We start from the raw sequence: 13,888 nt of genomic DNA on the forward strand, positions 1-13,888 counted from the left end.
TCTCGGCCTACACTCAGCTGTTCATTTCACTGTTGCTTTACTCAAAGTACTTAAAGGGAGATAAGTGTATCAAATACACCATTGCAACTTATCAAAAAGTGCCTGGATAATTATCAGGTTAAATTTACAGTTTGCAGTTACACAAGTAAAGGCAGACTTGCAATACTCTCAGATGTATGTTTTCTTTAAATGGCCTTTGACTGACTTTCTGGTGTGTTATTAGCAGCAGCAAGAGTCTGAAACATTGAATGACCCACTGTTATCTGTAAGTGGGAAAAAAAAAAGCAGCAAACGGCATGCTTCTTCTCTCAGTAGAGCCAGCTGCATGTGTTAAGAGGTTATACACAGAACTGTTTGATGCCATTTGTTCAGCCTCCTGGTCATTTGCTTGAGCAGTTGTTGTATCAGAGTCCAGTTGGACTTTATTACAGTGATGACAGACACGGGGCCAAAACACTCACTGCATTGTTAGAAAGGAGTTACAGTCCAGACTGCTGAGATATTGCAGGGACTTGTGACCATAATAATGCCTCCTATATTTTAAATTTGACAGAAGTATGCATGGATTGCTAACTTTTCAGTGTTTTTGATGATATTTAAATGTTTTTTTATCTATTGTGCAGCATGTGCTTTACTTTAGCAGTGAATTTGTTCATGAAACAACTAAAGCAAAGATAAGTTCGGCATATAGAAAGAGGCAGCTGTTGAGTTGGGTTTAAAAGCAGGCCTGAGATATTTCTGTACTATTGCAACTCTTACATTGCCATCACCAGTGGCTTTGCTACAAACTACTAACACTTTAGCGTGCCAGCTCTGGTAAGCAGGGTTAGGATTATCTCTCTGACTTTCACCTTCAACAAATGTCCCAAGCTGAGGACTCCGTACCTCTGCTGGCAAGCAAGCTCAAGCTGCTGAAATATGATTAGCCCCACAGTTGTAATGACAGTTTTTTTTCCTGAGGGGGTTGTGTGAGTGCCTGAACACATGCACGTGTGTGTAGGAGGGGTCCCCACACACTCTTTTGTTTTCCTCTGAAAGCTGAGAAAAAGGAATGTCTGCCTCCCAGCTGTCCTCAACAGAGACCGTAATAGAAGAGAGAAGGGGGAGCTCACTGTTGGCCTCCATGAACATCCTCCCATCTGTTACACACGGGTAGAGGGTGTGTGTATGTTTGCATGTTGGGGTCACACAATGGCAGTACTCCCCCCTGCCCTCGCTTGCTTTGGCCTCTCATGCATATTTAACCCTTCAAATGCAAAATTGTCTGTTGTCCTTTTCAGAGGCACGCTGCTTAAATCTGTCATTGTGCCCCATCCCACAATGAACATGAACAATGGGCTGCAGTGGCAACACACGTGGCTTGCTAAATGCATTGCGACAGCAGGGGAGGAACGGACTGGCAGAAGGGATGTCCCTACCTGGTTAAAGATTTTGATCTCTCTCTGGGTGGATGCACCAAGAAGCTTTGTGCTGCTGTAATCCAGCTGCAGGAAATAATGTGGGGAATTATTGGCCAATGTTTCTGGAAATGTATTTCTCTCATGTTTTCTGGTCAATTCTGTTAACTGTAGCAATGTCGGTTTTGGTTAGGCACCAATGTAGATGACCTGCATTGTCTTATTTTAATGTATCCACAGCTCTGTTTAATACTTAGTTCATCATCATTTATGCACACTTCCAGCACAGCTCAGCAAAAAGCTGCTGTGTATGCAAAGTGTGGAATATCTTTAACTTGCAGAGCAAGTGAGCTGTTTGCTTGAATCTTTATGAACTCATGCTTTTGTATTAACATGGCAGCACCTCGCTCACACGGTCTTCCTTTTCTTTAGCATCATCTTCCTCCATTCCTTTTTCGTCCGTTCCCGCCACCACCTCAGAAGCTAGAGAGGTTGGAGTTTTGTTCGACATTTGTGTAATATCACTCTGCCATTCACAGTTCCCAGTGCTGATGAGAGGGCAACACATGGAAAAAAACAATGACTCGGAATGTGTGTGTGTGTGTGTGTGTGTGTGTGTGTGTGTGTGTGTGTGTGTGTGTGTGTGTGTGTGGTGTGTGTGTGTGTGTGTGTGTGTGTGTGTGTGTGTGTGTGTGTGTGTGTGTGTGTAACACCATGATGACAAGCTGCTCATATCAGTCACTCACAATAAGCGTCTTATGTTGCAAGTTCAGGTCAGTCAGTGAAGTTATCTTAGAGCTCAGACTGTGTGATGTGTGTCTGACTGAATATCATCAGTGTATCAGCACAGTGAAAGAATTGTGAGGGGGGGTGTAGCACTTTAGGGGGCCCCCTAAATCCCCACAACTGCTGCCGGGGAGCAGAAACGCGGGAGCCTTCAGCTTATTAGTACATCTGGAGATTGGCCATCTGGTCATCATCATCATTATTATTATCATTTTTATTATTATTATTATTGATAAACTGATTTCATGATAGACAAACTCACTCCATCACATGGCATTGTGCCACAGTACTCAGTGTTTATATTATATTACCAAAATATCTCTGGGACACCTTAACCATCCCTACTACTTTCTTTTTTTAACATCCAGTGTATAACTTTAATTTCTATACCGGATTATATATAATCTTTCATAAAATACAAAGTCAAGGGCCGAGAGATTATTTCTGGAAATTTTCTTGGATGATTATGATCTTGGCATGACATAAAACATCAGGTAAAAAATTGTGAAGCTATTGTGTTAGTCTTTTTAATGGCTTTTCTGTTAGCTATTTGATACTGATAAAGATCCGAGTGTGTTAATTATTGTCTATTGTAGTTCTTTAATATTTTAGTGGAGTTGTAACTACCTGTAATCCTTATTACTCTTTAACTCTTGATTATGTACTAAATGTAAGTCAATAATTTACCCTATAAAATGTCAGTAAAAACTTGTTTTTTGTGTGTGTGTGTGTGTGTGTGTGTGTGTGTGTGTGTGTGTGTGTGTGTGTGTGTGTGTGTGTGTGTGTGTGTGTCCATCAGAAGCAGTCTCTTTGGCTTTTGTATTTTTTATTTAGAGTCACCTGTGATGTGCAACACATACAATTTAAACACTTATCAAATATTTTTTTACTATTTTTGACTGAACAGGAAAACATTACCACCCTTTCTAGTTTTAATTCCTTTTGAAAATTCAATAAAGGCCATATTCCTATGAATGGAAGAAATGAGTGTCAAGTGCTGTTGTTATTAACACTAACCCACTGTGGGCTCTGCTGTATTGTGCTGCTTTCTAATAACAACAGCATGGATTTTTTTTTTAAAAATCCCATAGTTTAGCACTAAAGTTATGGGAACGTGGTGAAAAAAACAGCTTTGTGTCAAAAATGTCAACATCATCATCAGAAACAACATCAACAAGGGATTTGGAAGGAGGCCAACAAAGGGACAAAAACATATTTACCAGGCCAAAGAGAGCATCATCATCATCATCCCCTCAGTTTTGAGCCTAATCCAATGCACAGCCCCCATAGTATTCACACACACAAATTCCCCTGCTCTTGACATACTTAAAAACACAGACTGGAAAACACACCCTCTTTTATGGCCTATTGTTCTATGAAGCAATCAAACAGCTGGCTGTTAAAGTCATCAGTGTCAGATTTGCTTTAGTGTGCTCTCAGTTTGTAATGGAGGATAATTAGAAATGTAATTTGTTTGGGCAAAGATGGCTAAAATCCCTGTCTCCCCCCCCACCCGGTTTTCCTCAATCAACCCCCTTCTAGCGCTTAGCAGGGGAGTGTCACAAGTAACAGATGGGAAAGGGGAGATATTCACAGGCAGTCCAGCACCTAAAAGCAAAGCAGGGAATTTTAACACCCCCCATGGTCTGAGTGTCCTCAGGCACAGCCTTAAAGCTCTGTAGGTGGAATTAGGAGTCAGCCGCATGGACTTTCTGTTCCGGCTCAGTCTCACCACTACATGAAGAGCTTCTCCAATCTTTTACCATATAAACTTGACAGTCCACTTACAATTTCACACCCAAAATAAATCCTCTAAGTAAAATGCTTCTGTGCTTCCACTCTATTAAACTATCGTATCTTTAAACAGACTTGCTGTGATTTTTGAATGAGTTGCTTTTCCCCATTTTTTTCCATGAGCTTTCACAACGCACTCGTGATTCTATATAAGTCATCGTTGTCTTTCGACATTTCTCAAAAACTTGTTTTTTCAAGAAAGATCGTAACATCAGACCAGTGGGAGAACAGCTTGTATTCAGTTATGACTCATTCCCTTCCTCGTAAGTGCAAAACATGATGTACCAAAAAAAAAAAAAATCAATCAGGCGCTGTGTAGTGTTTTTTTTCCCTCGTGTGTTTTTCTAAAGCCAGCATTTATACTAGGCTGAGCAGGAAGATGGGGAAGTGAATAAAACATGGTTGTGTACTCGCCACAACACTATCTCTGGACACTGGGCCAGTATTCATTCTTTCTTGTACTGTAACTAGGCGGCTGCCTCATCTTCCCATTGTTGCTTCTCCCTCAAATACAAAACTGTCAGTGGAGACTAACCTGCCACAGCATGTCTGCTGCACCCAGGGCCACTGTGTTCCATGAAGCTGCTTTCCAGGCCCCATTCGTTTCTCTTTTTCCCCCCTCCTCTTTGATGATGACATTTTTGTCAAAGTATTTGTCTGTCTTTACTCATCCTCTGTTACTCGGCTCATCTCTACCTAAACTAGCTTCTGTTCTCTTAAGTCAATGGCAAAAGTGTTTTTCATGGAAAAAGACATTTTTCCCAGTTGTGTAGAATTATGTCTGTATTTGAGGTAGGCTCTTGCTGCTTTTGACAGGTAAAATCCCGTGGGAGAGCGTGTTGAAGTAAAATGTTCTCACTCCTCCAAGTGTCACAGCTACTTTTTTCACATTTCTTTATTTCCCACATCCTTTCCTCATTGTCACTTTTTAAGCTGACATGGATTTTAGATCTTGTAATCCTAAGAGAGAAGGTCAAGATGGAAAGTGTGTGCCTGCACACACACTTCTCTCAATCAAATCTATATTTGGAAACAGTGTTAGTTTTTCTTATTGTCATAATTCAAAGCATAATGTTGGAAATGGGGCTGCAACAAATGACTCATCATTAATTTTACACCGTAATTTAATTGTTCATATATATCATTTTTATTGACCATCCTGACACCAACTAACAACCATTAGAAAGAGATTTACTTTCTCTCTGTAATGGTTCAAAATCCTGAAGAATTTAACAAAAAAAACCAAAACTTTATTTGAAACGTTCACATCTGATAACAAACATACCGGAAACGGGCGCTTGATAAGCAAAAAGCTCACCTTTAACCCTTCAAATCAATTGTTGTTTGAGCTTTTACACCAGTGATAACTGGGCAAAGCTTGTTAAAAATGAATTGTCTGAGATCATGGACATGAACTCCCTTCAGCTTTCATTGAGCTTCTTTGTATCATTTTGTTATTCTCAGCATGCAACATTGGGCTCCCTTCAGATTTGTAAAAATAAACCCTGACTGCATGTGTCGTGTCAGGCGTGGGCTTGTTTATTACTTTCAGCCACTTTTTAGATGTCACCCATTCACCACTAAAGACTACAGCAGCTGTTATTGGGTGTTGATGGGTTTTTTTGGCCAATGTAAGGGGCTTTTGTGCAACAGAAGGATGTCTGATAAACTCAAATCGTGGATCTGTCTGGGAGCACATATGCAGTACAAGTATTTTCTTCTCAGTTCTCTGAAAAAAAGCGTAAGCTCAGAAAAGTGACTTGCTTTTACTGACTTCAGGTTCTGTTCAGAATAACCTCATTTCGGTGATCTATGCGTCCTGGACTTTGTGAGGTAATAAACTCCTGACTGTATTATGCCTGATAATGGGGCCGTTTCTGTTAAACCTCTGACCGCTGTGATGAGGCAAAGAGGTTGATTTTTTTTCTGCAACATAAAATGGATTTTTGTGAGTGCAAAGCTTATTTTGTTTTGCTTTTAAAAGCTGTGTGTCATAATATTGTCAATCTGGAAAAAGAAAAACACTGTGTATTAATATTTCCATGCATTTAAATCTGTGATTCTGTCCTGCAGACACTAAAGCTGCTCAGAAGAAAAATGATGAGTATCATTAACACTCATCTGTCTTCTGCAGCTCTATTGACTGCTCTGCAGTTCACCGCAAAACATCAAAACAATGGCAAAAGGCCACTGCCTTAAACTGCCCCCTTAGGCCTTTTTGTCCCTGCTGCCTCCCAACCAGGGGTCATCAATTTATCACCTTTTGCCACTTCCATTACCACCATCTTTTCCCCAGAGACCCGTTAGTCGCGCTGAAATCTTTCATTGAACAACTGTTCAAGTTTTCGTGTCAAATTACATGTAGAGATGTGTGCAGAAGGTCTTGCTTCAAATACCACTTTAAGACACACACCTTCGTGTAGTTTAATTATATCGCAACAATCCCTGTCTTGTCTTGTTATTCATGGTAACCTATCAAACCAGCTCTGTCATGAAAATGTTGCTCTCGTCTGGACTACAGTTTGAAATAAGTGCTGTAGTTTTTTTCCTGAGTTATGAACTCATTATTTAGAAGTGTAAAATCTGGTCAGTATCTGCAGCAGTAAGACATCTACGCATTTTGTGATATATGTCTAATAACCCCATGAATTGCATGTTTTGTTCTGCTTGCAGCTTCTTGAGCACACACACAATCCACTCGAGTACAATTCAGCATCACACCCACTGGTGTCTCATGTCTTATTCCTGGGTGTGCCTGTCTTTTATGGGTGTTTACTCTGTTTCAGTGTGTACTTGTGTGTTTGTGTGTGAGTGAGTAGGTGGTCGCACATTTGAGTGTTTGCATTTAATCTTGTGCTGCCAGCTTAGAGCGACGTTTCTCCTCGGAGATTAGAGGATGTTAAAGGCACGGCTGTGGAAATAGTCTCTTTTCAATCTCTAAACCCACACAGAGGCAAGACAGAATGTTTGTTTATGTCAAGCAGGTGATAAAGCCCTTAATATCATTGAACACATACTCGAATAAAGAGATGAATAATGAGCCGTGTGGTGATTAGTGTGTTATTAATGCTTTTAATGGAGTGTTTTTCATTTTAGTTACTGAAAAAAAGAAATCACTTAACATTGTATAATTCTGTTAAATTAAGCCAACAGAAGAGTTTGAGGGGAAAAAAACTAAAACATTAAAGTTTTTCAGGCATTATTTCAGCCAGACACTGAACACCTGAAAGAGTTCAGTCTGGAAAAATGTATTGTTTTAATTAAAGTCTTGTCTTAATTCTCATTTTAACATCTCACAGATGAGCCAGATCAGAGGTTATCAAAGGAATTTGTCCGTATCTGATTTCCACCGAACTGAAGTGTTACTGCGAGTACAGTCATTTTTCTGCAGTCATGTTTCAGTTTACACAGATGCTGCACTGTTATGTTAGATTTATTGGCTTTATATGCTCTGCTGTATCCAGACTGCAGCTCCAAATGTTTGTGTACATTTGAACATAAAATAAGATGATTTACTCTCTTACAAAGGGGAAGCTATCACACGGGCCACTTCTAGATGGAGCATTGGAAGGTGGATCAAAGCACTATTAATGCGATGTTTTCTGTCTCATCCTGAGTTTACTGGATGGTTTAGAGTTTGAAGTCTGTCATTAGCACAAAGCAACTGAGCCTTGTGACAGCTCCTGTCTCCCTACTGGATAGATAAAACCAAAACTAGCACGGGGTAAAAAGATGGTTTAATAAACAGGAGATAATCAAGAGAAATATTCTATATGAAGCTTCCTCTAACGCTTTAATCCACTGTAAGCCCTTGAGGTTTTCTCCATACTGCAACAGAATGCTTCCCCCCCATCCTAACTTGTCATGTTGATGCAGTGTTTCTGTCTGGCTGGTATAGGAAGCAGCCTCGTCTCGAGTAACAATACCACCGAGCTTTAATTATCAACTCAACTTGTCAATTTGACAGTTTGCCTGTGAAAGCTTGTGTGACCCAGCAGCAGGCAGCTGCCTGCAGAGGACGACAGAAAAAAGGTTCATGTCAGTAATGAAACAGCAAGATAATCCTGTAGCATCACATTAATCTGAGTCCCAGGAAAACAAACACTCAGGTCCTTCATTGTTACTTTGTGGAACATAAACATTTTTATTGCCCTGTAAATACTAACAACATGTCAATATCATGTCATATTCATATTAATACACTAAAGGCAAATGCTGATTGTATCCCCAGAAAGCAGGTACATGAAAATTCATTCAAAAATTGAAAGTTGAGACACAAATCCTGTCTGGGGGCACCTCAACTCTGCTCATTTTACTTATGTAGATCATGATAATTTTATTATTTTGCATTACTAAAATGTGGATCAGGATCACAAATCGCCTGCAAGTCTAGTGCTGGGAACTGGTTACATAAGGGAGAGGAAAAGGCCTCTGATCCGATCTGTGTCCCGTTCTGAAGCAGACTTTCATTGTTAAGACCACTAAGCAGCCAGTCAATAACCATTTACTTCACATGTTTCTGTTTCTTTAGGTTGTGGGCGGCCGCCCGGCGTGCAGCACGGAGACCTGCTAAACCAAACCGAATCCAACCAGGGCTCCTTTCCCCCTGGATCTCTACTAACATATGCCTGTAAACCAGGATATACGGCAGAGGGGACTACCACCATCATCTGTACCAGTTCTGGGGAATGGTCCCATAAACCTCCTAACTGTATCAAAAGCAACGGTGAGCAGCATCATTCATTACTTTTTGTGAAAATGTTGATATGTTTGGTTTTCAATTAAGTTAGGATGGTTTATTTTGTGGTCAAATGGGAAATTTTTGGCTAATTATGCCTTCTATACTTACATTATTTTGATTCATTTTTTTCCAGTTGATATTAACAGTACTTCCTTGATTATCATTAAGCAAATTTTTCCTGTTGACTTCATGGATTTTTGAGGTTGAGCTTCAGCACATAAAACATAGAAGCAGTCCATGTCCAGTCCAGTGTGTATAGGTGTATGGGTGTGTGTATATACAAGCGGGTGTGCATGTGTGCTTATGTACATGCAAATGTATGTAGGTTGTTCTCTTTCTCATTCTTTCTTTTTCCTTTCTTTCTCTCTTTTTCTCTCTACAAGGTGTTTTCTGTTTTCTCTTCTTCTTGATTCTCTTTTTGTCCCTCTTCTGTCCTCTCCGGTCCGGTCCAGCAGTACAAACTTTGTAATACAAACAATTATGCAAAAAATAAATAGAAAAATAAAATAAAATTCCAGAATATCCAGGGGAGCATTATATCTATGATGCTTCCCTTGGCAAAGTAAATTTGCCCATCAGCACTCAGCCTCCAGAAAATCCATTTTGCCTGCTTAAATGCTGGACAAGACAAAAAAAGCAGACAAAAAAACTTAAATCTGACACTACGACACCAGCAGAAGTCTGTTCTTTAGCGCTAACAGGAAGTGCTGTGAAATTTCAGATAATATAGCATTGAAATATCTGCACAGGTTGAAATGTCAAACACATTATCTTTGCACAGCAACAACCAAATACCGGTAATTACTTCTATCTTCTCCCTCTAGTTTGTCCGCCACCTACCGAACCAGAAAACGGAGGCTATCGCTGTCGTCCACCTTCCTGCGCCATTCTCACCCAGAATACAGTTATTGAGTACTTCTGCGATGAGGGTTACGTTCTGAAGGGGGACTACAAATACCTCACCTGTCTGAATGGAGAGTGGGACCGTCCCTTGCAGATTAGTTGCCGACTTGCACAAGGTGCATCATCTCTTTTCAGCTTGTTTTTTTTTTTTTTTACCTCTGACAGAGCAAACAACTTCATGAAAGAATTAAAAATCTGTAACTCTTGCATTGACTTTCTCTCTGTCTTCATGTGTTCCTCAGATAAGGAGCCAAGCTCCCCGCCGGGTATCCCAGCTGTCTATATTGTGGGGACCACAGCCAGCTCTGTGATCCTCATCCTGCTTTTAGTGGTGTTGTTTGTTCTTGTACAGCCAAAGCTTAAGTCCTTCCATCATAACAGGTTAGCTTCTTGTACACTGCTGAACTTTCTGTATGCAAATTCTGGCACCAGGGTTTACTTCATTTACTTAATTACCTTGGGAGTATCACAAAGTTTCAGTTTTACTGAGCTGGACACACCCGTTAGTCAGAAGCGTTGTAATGTAATACAACTAGTTCTGCAAGTTGTTCCTTCTTGATGACACGAGAAATGAAAGTGAATGTATGAAAACAGTTAATCTCATCAAAGTAGATGAATGGCTCCACTGTGGCTCTGTGATATTGAAAAAAAAAAAAAAAAGCCAAGGCAATTTGATCTAATGGTCATTGACACACTTGTTGGTTATGTAATGGTGCAGAGGACTTAGGGCAGCCTGCTATAAAGAGATTGTCCAGTCAACATTAATCAGCACCTTTCAGAGGATTTCTTGCCTCACATGGCACACAAGGTCTTTAAACAGAACCCAACTCTTGTTTTGTGATCCTCTCTGCCCACAGTTATTTTCGTCTCCTTTCTTTGTTTCACTCTCTTTGTCTCTTGTTCATCAGGAGGGAGCAGGGAGTCTCAGGCCAGTCATGCTCCATCATGGTGGAGGGCGTCCAGGTGACACTGCCCTCCTATGAAGAAGCTGTGTATGGAAACGGTGGACCCTGCAGTACGTCTGGTCCCCCTCCTCCTCCACCATCACCACCACCTACAGCTCCCCTAGAGTCTCGCGTTCCAATCGTGCTCTCTGAGGAGCTTCCTCAGGGAGCCACAGGAGGCCAAGGCTCCAGCAGAACCCGCCACCATAGAGACTTAGACTTCTGTCTGCCATCCACCTCCTCTTCATCCTCCTTCTCGTCCCGCCGTCATGCAGAGACGGTGCTGGTTCATCAGGCGCCATCTTCCTCTTCATCATCATGGGCTAGAGAGCACCCTGGGGGTGCATGTGCAGGTCCCCTCCCACTCCGTAGAGACTCTGAGAGCAGCGACCAGCACAGTCTGCTTTCTGTCACCTCTACAGATGAATTTTCTGACGGTAAGAGGAAGCAGCTTCTCCACATTTACTTTGTAATGAGCAGACTGAGACAGACACTGCTTTATGGAAATGCAAAAATATCCCTCAATGACTGATGGTTTTGATGATTTATGATGATCTAAAAACAAAACTTGTAAAGTCATTCGTGCATACCTTTTTTCCTGGGCTGCAAAGAATTAGGGAAGAGATAACAACATTTATTTCAGTCTGTCTTTAATACAAATGTCTCCAGTTTAAATGTTCTAGTTTAAGTTACACCTGGAAAAATTCAAGTCAAGGCACAAGAACAGATTTAATTAAATACTTCCCCCTTCCTGCACTGGATTAAGTTTCTAATTAACCTCATTCTGTTAAGTCTGTAACTCAGGAACACGTCTTTTGTTTTTATTGTTTGGCACTTGGTGACAAAACACAGAAACACAGCAGACAGAATATGAAACGGACAAAACCAAACTGAACAAATGAAATGCTTTAATTCAGTGCACACAGTGATTGTTTTCTCATGTGACTCTTTTGTTCCCCTGCAGATATCCCCTTGCTGAAGGAAGCATGAAGCCTGGTGCCCCCCCCCCATCAGCAGCAGCACCTCTCTCCCCATCTCTGGCTGCTGGCCGGAACTGACTGACTCTCCCTCACCCCTCAAGCAGCCAGCGGAGAAAAGACTAGAACAATGCCCATTCCCTATTGCAACCTTTCTGCCATTGGCCATGCAGAGCAAAGCCAACAACCAATACCGCTACATAAGCAATGATGGCGCACCACAGGACCCAGCAACTGGATCAAACCGAAAACAAGCCAGACAAACAAAGTGGTGCCAGCTCAACGTAAATCCTGTAGATCCTGTGAATTTAACATAATTATCAAAACAAGATTGTTCACTATAGGCTGCATACTACCATGCACTTGCCTCGGCGCCACTGTAGTTATCTATATTACCACTGTTCACATAGGCTTCCTCTGGGAAGACTATAAAACACACCGGCTTTGTATGAGGTCACTGCAGATACAAAAGAAAAAGAAAAAAGATAAATAAAAGTTACTCGTGATTTATGACTCTGATCCTGTGGCGCTCAGAATCAGAATAGTCTTCCCGTTGTACTTGAAAAGTTGTGAGTCATGCCTGAGTTTTTGCGGCCCTCTTTGCGAATGCTGCATGTTTTTGGTTATAGCTGTCACAGCCCGGTGGGCTGTTCTGAACCAAGCATGAAGCCCTCTCTGTCTCTCTCTAGCTCTGTGTATGTCAGTGTCTAGAATATGGAATAGAAGGAGAGACGGCCACTTCACAAAAACTAAAATCAGGGTGCACGAGATCGCAGCCATAAAAAAAGACCTGCTTTATTCTTTTGCGTACATGATATCAACATAGAACGTGCTCCACCTGTCACATGAGGTGGGATTCATTTGTGTTTTGGCTCCGCGACTGCTTCACTTCTTCAACTTGAATGGAAAAGGGAGACATCATGTGACGTTCTCTCAGAGCAGAAAAGATCTGTTGAATACAGCGATTGGGCACATGACTAAACTTAAAGGTTATTTTCTAGTTTCTATTTTCTTCCCACTGTATTTATTGTTTTATGTGTGGCTGTTTGCTTTGAGTTGCTGAATCTGAGTGCATGTGTGTGTGTGTTTTTTTTTATGGCAGGAGAGGGCTTGTCCTCATGTGGTCGGCCTTGATATAACCATTTCCTGGTTTGCCTGCCTTTGGGTTAGAGGCGGACCTACGTCCTTATCTTTCACCATACAAAACTATTCCTCCCAGCATTGAATGCATCACATTAACAAGCCAGCATCACTTCAGGCATCGAGTTCACCACACAATATATGTATTATTTGTCTGCTCTCAAGCTAGAATACTTATTATTTCTTGCTGAATGGCTGTGAAACACTAGTCTTCTTAAAGGAACTGGTCCACGCCCATTGTTACGCTGAACTGAAGACTATCCACTGTTGTGCATTGTGGACACAAACTGCAACTGGTTGCAGCGAAATAAGAAAAGCTTTGTTATATAGCACCCCATCCCCTTCACATATACAACCCCCCCCCTCGTCCTCAAACTCCTCTAATGCCAAGTGCAAATTTAAGAGAGAATTGTGTGATTCTGTTAGAAGTCATCTTCTGTTTTCATTGCCTCTTGAAAAGCTTTGGTAGTTGAGCTGGTCACCGTGGAAACAGCATGACTCAGATGGAATTACTTTTTAAGCTTGACTGCTTCAAGGAAAGAAAACAACACGTCTGATTTTTTTTTTCTCTCAGTTTTATTCGGCTACAATATTATTAATGCAAACAAAATGTTGCCTTAGACTTGTATATTTTCTTTTTTTTTCCTTTTCTTTTTTTTTTTTTAAATGTGTAATCATAAGCCTCCACATTGGTTGCTTTACAGTATTGCAACATGTTGTTTTCCTGATGGCCTTACTCTATTCTTTTCTATTCTATGCATAAAACTGTCTTTGTGTATTTATCAATGAGTTTACTTTTGTTGTGGGCACGACTAAACGAATGTCCATCCTTCTCTGTTCTCCCCGAGCTTTTCCAGCTACTGTGATAATAATGATGATGACGATGTTGAACGCGTAAGCACCTATATTTCAGTTTTCCTCAGCTCTCTTTTGCTACAGGCATTACAACACAGGATTTTAAAAAAAGAAAGAAAATGACTATAATAAGCACTGTTGTACGGTGTTGATTCCCTGAATATAACAGGTTAAAAAGTACACATTTTGATTCTTATTTTCAATGCTTTAAGCTTTGGTTTTTCCTCTGTACATGGCAGTGGGTGTGAAGATAGTAATTTAATATTTGTATAAAGTTTAATTTAATTTTACAGTGTGTATATAACTTTCTAATTAAAGCTTTCTTTTAAATGTGGAAGATGATGTGTCATT

At 40.7% G+C, this 13,888-nt stretch overlaps 1 protein-coding gene across 1 annotated transcript in view; it reads left to right on the forward strand.

Moving 5' to 3' along the window:
* Positions 1–13,855, forward strand: part of susd6 (sushi domain containing 6) — a 29,510-nt gene extending 15,655 nt beyond the window's left edge. Inside the window, exons 3-7 of the mRNA XM_079255215.1 lie at positions 8,509–8,703; positions 9,543–9,737; positions 9,864–10,002; positions 10,530–11,002; positions 11,530–13,855. Of these exons, the coding sequence (XP_079111341.1) occupies positions 8,509–8,703; positions 9,543–9,737; positions 9,864–10,002; positions 10,530–11,002; positions 11,530–11,555 (1,028 nt within the window). The 3' untranslated portion in view covers positions 11,556–13,855. The remainder of the gene's footprint in view (positions 1–8,508; positions 8,704–9,542; positions 9,738–9,863; positions 10,003–10,529; positions 11,003–11,529) is intronic.
* Positions 13,856–13,888: the final 33 nt, after the last annotated feature.

The sequence above is a fragment of the Telmatherina bonti genome (genome assembly GCF_933228915.1).
Source record: "Telmatherina bonti genome assembly, chromosome: 16".
NCBI classification, from domain to species: Eukaryota; Metazoa; Chordata; class Actinopteri; order Atheriniformes; family Telmatherinidae; genus Telmatherina; species Telmatherina bonti.